Raw genomic sequence first — 11,467 nt, forward strand, 5'->3', positions numbered from 1 at the left:
AAAATGCATAATGTTCAACTTCTTACTTTTGAGTAACTGAAAAGAGAAAAGGACATAAAAAAAAGAAGAAAAAGGAACTCCCTTTATAGGCTCAGTCACCCTGATGATTCTACTAAAAGACGCTTACAGAGCATCAGTTAACTAAAATTGGCTGATGAAAGCCAATGGGAGCATGTGACTTTCCACCACACTTTAATGATCCACTAAAGAAAGCAGAGGTCCCTGCGTGCTCTGTAATCCTGACTCTGGCAAAATCCCAAGGTTCAGATAATAAACCCAGAGGAGACCACATTGAGTAATTCTGTGCTATGCTTTTGCTCTTGAAAATACTTTTCTGGTCTTTTTCTTTTTTTTTCAATTTATTGGGGTGACAATTATTAGTGAAATTACATAGATTTGAGGTGTACAATTCTGTATTACATCATCTATAAATCCCACTGTGTGTTCACCACCCAGAGTTCACCGCCCAGAGTCAGTTCTCCTTCATCACCATATATTTGATCCCCCTTACCCTCATCTCCCTCCCCCCACCCCCCTTACCTCTGGTAACCAATAAACTATTGTCTGTGTCTATGAGTTTTTGTTTCTCATTTGTTTGTCTTGTTTTTGGTTTATATATCACATATCAGTGAAATCATAGGGTTCTCTGCTTTTTCTGTCTGACTTATTGCACTTAGCATTATACTCTCAAGATCCATCCATGTTGTCACAAAAGTTCCTATATCATCTTTCCTTAACGCCGAATACTATTCCATTGTGTATATATACCACAACTTCTTTATCCATTCATCTATCAAAGGACATTTTGGTTGTTTCCATGTCTTGGCCACTGTAAACAAACCTGCAATGAACATTGGAGCACATGTGTCTTTACATACAAATGCTTTCAAATTTTGGGGGTAGATACCCAGGAGAGGGATTGCTGGGTCATATGGTAATTCTATTTGTAATTTTTTGAGAAACCTCCACACTGCCTTCCATAAAGGCTGCACCAGTCTGCATTCCCACCAACAGTGTGTGAGGGTTCCTTTTTTTCCACAGCCTCTCCAACACTTGTTACTATTTGTCTTGTTGATGATAGCCATTTTGACTGGGGTGAGGTGATATCTCATTGTGGTTTTTATTTGCATTTCTCTGATGATTAGTGATGTTGAGCATTTTTTCATATGTCTATTTGCCATTTGTAAGTCCTCTTTGGAGAAATGTCTCTTCAGATCCTCTGCCCATTTTTCAATTGGGTTGTTTGTTTTTTTGTTGTTGAGCTTCATGAGTTCCTTGTATAGTTTGGATATTAGCCCTTTATCAGAGGCACTGTTTGCAAAAATCTTCTCCCATTCAGTTGGTTGCCTCTTTATTTTGTCGATAGTTTCTTTTGCTGTGCAGAAGCTTTTAAGTTTGACTTAATGCACCTTTTTTTTTTTTCATTAGGTAGGTCGTGTGTGTACCTGGAGGACAGTGTGTCTATAGTCCTTGTGTCCTTGAAACCTCCATATGCTGGAATCTCTGGCTGGCCTGCCATTCATCATTCATCAACAGGGGCTCCCTTTCTTATTCTCCTTTAAAATTTCTTTGTATTTTGCAATTTAATTTCCAATTTTCCTGGGAATTTCAACAAGTATTTATTGAGTCCCTAAGATGTAACAGTCAGTGGATTAACTGTTTTACATGCATTGTCTTTTGATTTGTACAACAATATCAAATTAGTATTATAAAAGATAAGGAAACTGAGGCCCAAAGTGACCTCTGTGGGGAGAGAGCCACAAGTACAGTTTCCAGGCTCTCAGCCTCACATAGAAAGGTGCTGGCTCAGGTAGTAAATGGCCATCAACTGTGATTGGATGGCCGTCAGCTGTGGCTAGTTGGCCGTCAGCTGTAACCAGTGAGCTCTTGGCCACTAATATAACTGCTGTGGCTACGCTAGCAGAAAGATGGGGGCTAGCAAGAAGATGGTGGCTCAGCTAGCAAGCGAGGATTGGAATTAGCACGGTGGATTGCAGCTAGCAAGTGGGGCTGGTTGGCAGAGAGAAGAGGATGGCAGGTTGCGGATAGTGTGGCTCCTGCTTTCGGTGTCTACAACCCAGCCGCCAGCGAGACTATAGTGGTATGAACCCCCTATCCATGGCTCCGTGGGTGTTCCTTTTTGGCCTCACATATCCTGCGTTCTTATGTGGGGAGTGGGAGCTGAGACCCCGCCTCACACCCTGCCTGACACATGGCACAGCGAGCAGGGTACGGTGCCGGCCAAAGCTCTCTGAAGGGCAATGGAGCAGTTTGTGTGTATGAACACTCAGTCTCAGGAAGACCAGGAGGAGTGGCGCCAAGAGCAAGACGGTGTGGATGGCTTTCCGATCAGCATAAGAAACACCGTGTAGGTGCTGGAGGGTTGGACCCTGACCTGCAGGGTGGCAGGTGGGGTCTCTGCTCCCGTTCCCCACATAAGAACGCAGGACATGGTAAGGCCAAAAAGGAACACCCACGGAGCCATAGATAGGGGAGTCAAACCAATATATTCTCGCTGGCGGCTGGGCTGGAGACACAGGAAGCAGGATCTACATAATCTGCCTAACAGCAGTCCAAGCTTGCCAGCCACTATTTTCTTGCTAGCCCCATTCCTTTCTGCTAGCGTAGCCACAGCCATTATATTAGTGGCCAATGGCTTACGGGTTACAGCTGACGGCCAACTAGCCACAGCTGCTGGCCATCCAATCACAGTTGATGGCCATTTACTACCCGAGCCAGCACCTTTCTATGTGAGGCCGAGAGCCTGGAAACTGCTTTTTTGGGGCTTTGTCCCCACAACCCCAGTGGAGGGGTGGGAAGACATGCATGGTTCCCCAACCAGCAGAGGCTGGAGAAAGCAAAGGTCATTGCGGCCCTGTGGGCTGGGAAGTTCTTGCTGAGGCAGCCCAAATGCAGGACTTGTAGTCTCAGGAGGAAACGCTTGCTGAGTCCTCCGTGGGAGATGAGGGTGAGGTCAAGGTTGTCCCTCACCCCAGGACAGCCCTGGCGAATGACTATGGACTATGGGGAATTGCCTTCCATCCCTAATTTAATGGACCGCTTGACTGTTTGCTTGGGAACATACCACCATGTAGTGGGACTGGAGGATGTTTGCTTTTGTGTCTTTACCAGCAGCCATCGAGAATATATGAGCACCTGGACTATGAGTCGCTGTTGTTCCAGCACGGTACCCTGAGAGGCCCAGGAGAGTGGCAGTGCCCTGAGAGCCCTGGCTGTGCCCAGGAAGTCTGGATGTGCCAGAAGGACTGGTGTTGACCTGAGAAACCCTGGCTGTGACTGGTTCTGTCCAGGATATTGCATTCATTTCCAGGCTCCTCGCATAGGGCCCCTCGCGCTGAAGACGCTTTTTGCGTAGATTGTGAGGCGAGACCCAGTAGGGGTGGAGTGTGGGGACAGAGCCAGGAGTGCAGTTTCCAGGCTCTCAGCCTCATGTGGAAAGGTGCTGGCTCAGGTAGTAAATGGCCATCAACTGTGGCTAGTTGGCCGTCAGCTATAACCAGTGAGCCATTGGCCACTAATATAACTGCTCTGACTATGTTAGAAGAAAAATGGGGGCTTCCAAGAAGATGGTGGCTGAGCTAGCAAGAGCGGATTGCAGTAGCATGGTGGATTGCAGTTAGCAAGTGAGGTTGGTTGGCAGAAAGAAGTGGACGGCAGGTTGCGGATCGTGTGGCTCCTGCTTCCTGTGTCTCCAACCCAGCCGCCAGCAAGACTACAGTGGTACGACTCGCCTGTTTATGGCTCCATGGGTGTTCCTTTTTGGCCTCACCATGTCCTGTGTTCTTATGTGGGGAGCAGGAGCTGAGACCCCACATGCCACCTGGCATGACAACCTCACTGACATTATACAATAAGTCTGTTTAGGCACATTTATTCAATGTAGGCCGGTCTTCAAATAATAACACAATCACTTCTGTACCTAAAAAGTACATAAGTACTCTACCCTAATGTAGAGTTTCATATATTCCAAAGGAAGACAAAGTCTTAAAGCATTCACCCTTGCGAAGGTGAGTTCAAACATAAAGAAAAGTTAAGTGTAAAAAGTCAGATCTACAACTGTGGACTCCTGGTCTATCAACAGGAAACACCATAATTGGTATATTTTCTTATGGCCAAAGTCTACCACCTCCACCCACCCCCTAAATATATTACCAATTAATGCTTCGAAAGGTTTCAATCATACCTATCACTCACAAATTGAATTAAATCCAATCTTATTCTCAATGTGATTGTGGGGACAGAGGCCCAGATAATAGTTTCCAGGCTCTTGGCCTCACATTGAAAGGTGCTGGCTTGGTTATTAGATGGCCATCAGCTGTGATCAGATGTCCATCAGCTGTGATCAGATGTCCAGCCACTGTAATCAGATGTCTATCCACTGTGGCTGGCCATCAGCTGTTACCGATTATCCATTAGCCAATAATATAACTACCGTGGCTATGCTACGGGGTTGGTTGCTTGGCAGAGAAGGGGACAGCGGATTGTAGCTAGCAATTGCGGTTAGCAAGTGGATTATGAATTGCGGATTGTGTTGATCCTACTTCCTGTGTCTTGCCCAGCTGCCAGCAAGATGGGGGTGCAGGAAGACCCCTCATTGGGGTACTGCCGGAAGTTGGCTTTTGTGTCTCAACCAGCCGCCATCAAGAATATAGTGGTACGCACCCCCCCCTCAATCTATGGCTCCTTTTTGGTCTCGGCATATCCTGCGTTCTGTTGCGGGGAGCGAGAGCTGAGACCCAGCATGATAGTGACCCTAAAAGCTTGAATACATGTGCAAGGTCTCCTTGATGCCCAGGTTTCCTGTAAGCTAAAAACATTTCTCATCTGCATTTTATTGGCCAGTACAGTGTTAGTTCGTTCCCACCCTAAACTTAAAAAAAAATAAAAAATAAAAAATAAAAAAAATCCATTGTCAAGATTTAAAAATGAAAAAGTTTTACATTAATACTGAAGGCTAATACTCATAAGTATAAAGGCTGAAGGCTATACTCATAATACCTTATACTCATAAATAGCATAATTACCTGTCACTAATGGATATGGCTCTTTCCTTTAAATAGAACACCTACTTTCTACCAGTCTCCATCTCTCTCTTCTCTCTCTTCTCTCTCTTCTCTCTTCCCTCTCCTCTCCTCTCCTCTCCTCTCCTCTCCTCTCCTCTCCTCTCCTCTCCTCTCCTCTCCTCTCCTCTCCTCTCCTGTCTCTCTCTCTCTCTCTCTCTCTCTCTCTCTCTCTCTCTCTCTCCCCCCCCCCACTCCCTCCCCTCTCTCTCCTCTCTCTCCTCTCTCTCCTCTCTTTCCTCTCTCTCCCCCTGAGAGTGAAGCTGTGTGTCAGGTTCCATTTATCATCTAACACAAAGCTGGCTTCGCTCATTTTTATTCCTTTCCTGGTCCCTGTAGGCACTTGAGTTTTGTATCTGTTTATCCCATTAAACAACTTTAGAGAGCGGTTTCATTCATTAATTTACTTTTTTAGTTTTTAGATAAAAAGTATTTTTGGTAATGTGAATTGCAACATCAAACTAAATGTGAAGGATTTTTGTTTTCCTTTTACCTGGAAAAGATTTTTATTGTTAGAGTGCTATTTAAATATTCCAACACTTTGACACAAGGACAGAAAATTGTTGTAGGCAAGATGACATAGTGTGTAAGGGAGGCAGTAGTTAGCATTGATGGGCAGACTTCAGAATTTACCATTTCACCTTGAAATTGAAAATGGAGAGAAAGGAATCCTATAGAAATACAGAGTTACTTCAGGAGCAGATGTGAGTGAGTTGGTCTGTTCCTTTCACTACTTGGAATTTGGTTTGAAATCTCTTCCTGAAAAGATACTGGAATGTGAAGACTTAACATTGATTGTGTCTGTGTAACATTCAGAGACGTGCTTTCAAATAGAAACAAAAGTCTTAGTCCAGATGAGAACTAAAATGAGTGTCACTGCTACCAGTTTTCAGCATTTACCAAAGATAAGACACCATGCTAAGTGACTATGTGATCTCATTTAATCCTCTCTGCATCTCCGTGATATATATTCATTATCTCCATTTTAAAACTGAGGACACTGGGGAGTCTCAGAAGTAAAGTGATTTGTCTAAACTAACACAGCCAGGAGCTGGGGACCTGAGATTCCAGGACAAATCTGCTTCCAAAGCACTTTATCACACTATTTGGTCTTTGCTAAGCTTCCCAAATTAATACTTTTTAATATTATTTTTCTTGTCTTTAAACTCAGAGTTGTAAGTGATATGTAAATGATAATGAAATGTAATGTTGATTCTGAGCATTTTTGAGTGTTTTGTTGACTTCTTTGTGCGTACAGAGAGAGAACCAATGTTACTTGGCTACTTTGTGTTCTTATTAGCAAATTGCTGCATCATATACTTTGCCTGAATATGGGAGCATGGTGCTCTGTGTCCCAGTTCCCCAGTACAGGCAAGATGACCCGCCCTGTGCTTCACTGAGGCTGATGGGGCAGGCGGGGGGCTCGAGGGGGGTGAGTCCAGGCCACTTGTGTGTGTCCTTGGACTGCCTCATCTGATTCAGTTCAGCTCAGATTGACATGTGTTTATAACATCCTTGTTAACTTTACACATAGGCTGGGTACCAAGTGTGTGACTACGCCCCTGCCCCTTCTGCCCGGTGGCCCTTAGACAAGTTACCCAATATCTCTGAGCCTCAGTTCCCTCATTTGTAAATGAGAATACTGACACCCACTGTATAGGGGTGTTGTGTAGGAAAAATATCCTTTAATATGTTGCTGCCTCAAAATGTTTATTAATTTAATGCCAGTTTCTTATGCACATCTGTTTTTACACTTAGTTTAATGGTATGTTCTTACCATGAGTTCAAAATCACAACTTAAAAAGAGAGAAAAATCAATAGCTTAACTTTATTCCTTTTTAAATATGTTGTGAAAGGGTGACCAGTCAGTTTCCTATTTGCATAATTAGCAAAGACAAAACTAGAGTTCTTAACTACCAAGATCTTTAAAACATAGACCAAAATGAAAAGCAACAAACCAGTAACTGTAAAGATTTGTTTTTACCTAGAGTTAAAAGTTGATAAGAATCATCCCAAGCTGATTAAATACTTTGGCAGGTGGCTAAAACAAGTCCTCGGAGTGATTTCACATGGAATTTATTTCAGGTTAGTTTGTGAGATAGCTGATTTCTTTATGGCAAGAGAGGTGATGTTTAATGTTACATCACACTGCACTGGATAGGTGTGTGCGCTTAGCCAGAACAAGCAGCAGCAAACTCTACAAACTGTTTCTGGAAGGACTTAGGGAAGTTGTAAAATTTCCTTGTTTTTAAAAGCCGGCCTTAGATTTTATAATTGCCATTCCAGTCTTTCACAAACACACACACACAGGTATGAGATGAAACTCCCTGTTATCCCCTTTCCTGTCCCCACCCTGCTGGAACCACCCAAATCAGTTTTGAAAAGAGGAGTCTTGGTAAAGAGTCCCTAGTTTATCCATATTTTCTCCTTTTTCTGTAATTCATGTTTTACAGGACAAATGATACTGGCTTTCTCTCCTTCAAAGACCACTTGCCTGTCACCCAGATAGTTATCACTGATACCAACAGATCAAACTCAGAAGCTGCTTGGAGAATTGGTCCATTGCGTTGCTATGGTGACCGTGAGTACTAATGGAAATAAGCTTTCTCTCTGTGTTACATAAGCCCAAGATGTTTTTATTCCCTTATCCCTTTTCCATGCAGTTTTCCCCAGTCTTGAAAAATTCTCCACATGCCCAGCTTTCCTATACTCCATTCCAAAACAATGAGCCAATGCTTAAGGATTTTCTCATTTGCAGGACACTTCTGGAATGCAGTCTCATTTTATACAGAAGCCTCTTACCTCCACTTTCCTACCTTCCATGCGGAATTCAGCGCTGATATTTCCTTCTTTTTTAAAACCGTGGCTTTATCTGGAGTTTTCCTAGAAAACCTTGGCATTACAGACTTCATCCGACTTGAAATAAGCTGTAAGTTCCCTCATTTACGAATTTAATGTAGTTGGTCAACAGAAGAAACTTTAGTCTTATCTTTGCCACAAACAAGTTCATATTTGTACTACTAAATCAACCTCACTGGGCATCTATAAATTAGCAATGCCAATTTCTAGCACCTTCTAATGTTTTATTATTACCTATCGGTATTTAATCAGTCATTCTCTCTTCAGAATAGTACATTCCCCAAATGTCTGTGGATACCTGTGGCTATGTCCTTTATCTGATCCATGTGTGTTTCTTACCTGTGACTTTAAATTTCTACATCATAGTACTTGTTCATTACAATTTCTGTGAGAAGCTAAAAGTGTTATTCTTATGCATTATATTCAGATTTGGGGTACACTTTTTTGTTGTACTTTTGCTCTGAAAGTAATGTCCTCACTTATTGCTCATCACTAGGAGTGTGTGACTACCCACTCAGAATTCCCATCATTTCTCTATCACTTCACCATGAACTTTGGTGTATCTAGTGCATTTGATGCCAGGACGTGGGTCACTTTTTAACATCCCATCTCCTATATCTACAGGTTATATTCAGTAATCATTACAAAGTTAAATGAAAAATGATAGAAATACAGATGGGGAAATGTTCTGTTATTGAACTTGTTTATGTAATCATGCCAATAAAAAATAATCCAGTACAAAAAGGAAAATAAAATAGATTTCTTTTTCAATTGCATTAATTTGATTTTTATAAAAAAGGGAAAAAATACCTATGTTTGTTTGTTCCAGTAACAATAATAACATTAAAATTTCTGTCCCTTATACTTTACCTCTACAAATTTGTGAATGACTTCATCAAAATTGATTTTCTTGGCATGTCTATGTTTAAAAGATTGTAATCAGATTCACCCATCAATCTTCTCTCATATTGATCAAAGGATTTGTTTTATATATTTTTTTTTCACATTAAGCAATAGCTATATAAATTTTAGGAAAGATTTTAAACATAAGGATAAGTTGGGTACAAATTCATAAAAATTCCATTTTATAATAAATTCCAGAAATTGTAATACTTTCCATGTGTATTTTTCAGAATCACTTCGAACAACTTTCAAAATACCTCTGCAATCAGAAATAATCCACTAAAATATTTTTACCAGATAATTCAGCATAGATTGCTGTTCTGTTTGGTAGAACCTAACAGGGTTCCTGAGGATTTCAAAACACTTGAGCTGTCTTTGGATGTAATTTGTGTCCACAACACCGTGGTACTATATATATTCGTGCATTTCAATAGATTTGAGTTATACAATGATAGCACAGTAATTATAAAAATGAAAAGTCAGAACTTGAGTTCTTACTCTTTAAAGAAAACACATATATTTGAGTCTGTATGTTCAGGAGCCAACAATTTATCTATTGTTCTCTGTGTTAACTTACCTCTTGAATATAATATTTACTAAGTGTTAAGAAATAAAAAGTACTATTTGAAGCTTTCATGTACATTATTAAAAATTAATACTGACATCAGCTTTTGTTAGAACTCAGACTAACAAAAGATTATGTTTTTGGTGGAGGTCTGTTTTATCACTGACACTTAGAATTAAAGGCGCATGGCAATAAGGAAAAACAGATCTACTTTTAGCTGCTTCTGCTTGTTTTTCAATTCTCCGCACTCAGGGTGCCCCCTTATTTCTTACCTACAGTGTGGCCCGTTCCCACGGTCTTGTCCTTGTTATACCCATTGCCATAAAAACTCCTGTTTGTCACCAGGTGTCTCATTTATCTGTGTCTAAGTAGATGTTCCCTATAGTTTGATTAAGACAGTTGACCATATCACGATAATCATGTGACTACATCATATACCCTTGAAAGGATAAGTAACGTGTTGCCACCAGAAACTTGGAAATTTAAGAGATCCAGAGAAAGGGACAAAAGCACCGGCTAGAGGAGATATGTAGCTGCAGTGTTTGTACGCTTTTCCTCCAAATCACCAAGCAACTAAGTTGTTCTTTAGCAATGACAGCACAATCCATGCAAGAAAAGAGATCTCTTTAATTGGTAGTTTTAACTGCTTTAACGCCAGCAATTTAGACTGTTAATGGGAGGAAACCCTGTGGCTTTTGTGTGAAATAAGATCCCTCCTACCAAACTTGGCCCAGGTCTGAAAACGTGGAGTTGACTGCCAACCATTTTATAATATAAATATAATAACCTTAATGTACATTTAATAAAAATCAGGCCCCAAGGCCTATTGATTCATTAAAGCGGCAGCAAATGTCATCACTGATTTAGTGTTAATTATATGTCGCTACCCAATGTGTACTCTCTGTTACTGTATTTTGTCTTTTGGGCTGTACAAAAATGTTTTAAATGCAGGTGGTATTACATTTGATGAAAATATAACTTCCACCAGATTTAATTTATAAATAACCTGACAATTAGCTACTGATTTTATTCCCATTTTACAAATGAGAAAACTGAGATGCAGCAAGATAGAAAATGTGCCTTAGGACACAGGGGCTCTATATCCCCTTTCCAAGGCCTCTCCCTTATTGCTTTTCCTTTAGGTCAAGATTCCCACTGACCAGAATGCAACATAATTCAAGCTCTCAGTTACTTGAAATCCTGCATAATGGGGGCTTCTTATACCAAGACTGCTTTCAGTTAGGGGTTAGAGACTGAGGAGGGAGTGGTCCTCGGTGGTGTTTGACTTTTGATAATTCAGATCTGGTAGTTGAGGACTTTGTCAAATGAAACCCATGTTCTGTTTTGGGGATAAAGCAGAGGGGCATCACAAGGTGTTGAGAAAGAAGTGAAGGTCTGGCATACAAAGGTTCCAGTTACTGAAAGGGGGCTATCTTCTCCTCTTCGTCAACGTATAGCTTACCTCTCCACTTCCTTCAGACTTAACAAAAATGTATATAACAATGGAAAATATAAGAACATATACTTAACTGAGAAAAAATGGTAAATAATTCTACTTTTGGAGTCAGATTCTACTCACTATCTGGGAATCTTTGAAAAGTATTTTTACTTCTTTGAACTTTTGGTTTTCTCATCCATAAAATGGAAACAAAAATGATGCCTTCCTCACAGGGTTGTTTTGAGGCCTGAAATGAGAGAATCAATTGCCAGTGCCTGGCAAAGTTCATTGTCTTTTCAATGCTACTGGTACTTGGTCTGTCTGTCTATCTATCTATCTGTCTGTCTGTCTGTCTGTCTGTCTGTCTGTCTGTCTATCTATCTATCTGTCTGTCTATCTGTCTATCTATCTATCTGTCTATCTGTATCTATCTATCTGTCTGTCTGTCTGTCTGTCTATCTATCTGTCTCTCTATCTATCTATCTATCTATCTATCTGTCTGTCTGTCTGTCTGTCTACCTGTCTATCTATCTATCTGTCTGTCTGTCTGTCTGTCTGTCTGTCTGTCTGTCTATCTATCTGTCTATCTGTCTATCTATCTGTCTGTCTGTCTATCTGTCT

The 11,467-nt window shown here is 41.0% G+C and overlaps 1 protein-coding gene across 4 annotated transcripts in view; it reads left to right on the forward strand.

Annotated features, from left to right (window-relative positions):
• CNTNAP5 (contactin associated protein family member 5) overlaps positions 1–11,467 on the forward strand; it is an 800,511-nt gene that overhangs the window by 662,131 nt on the left and 126,913 nt on the right. For all 4 annotated transcript variants that reach the window (XM_081051146.1, XM_081051149.1, XM_081051147.1 and 1 more), the window contains 2 exons: positions 7,535–7,662; positions 7,840–8,010. In XM_081051146.1, the coding sequence (XP_080907272.1) occupies positions 7,535–7,662; positions 7,840–8,010 (299 nt within the window). The remainder of the gene's footprint in view (positions 1–7,534; positions 7,663–7,839; positions 8,011–11,467) is intronic.

The sequence above is a fragment of the Rhinolophus hipposideros genome (assembly GCF_964194185.1).
Source record: "Rhinolophus hipposideros genome assembly, chromosome: 6".
NCBI lineage: Eukaryota > Metazoa > Chordata > Mammalia > Chiroptera > Rhinolophidae > Rhinolophus > Rhinolophus hipposideros.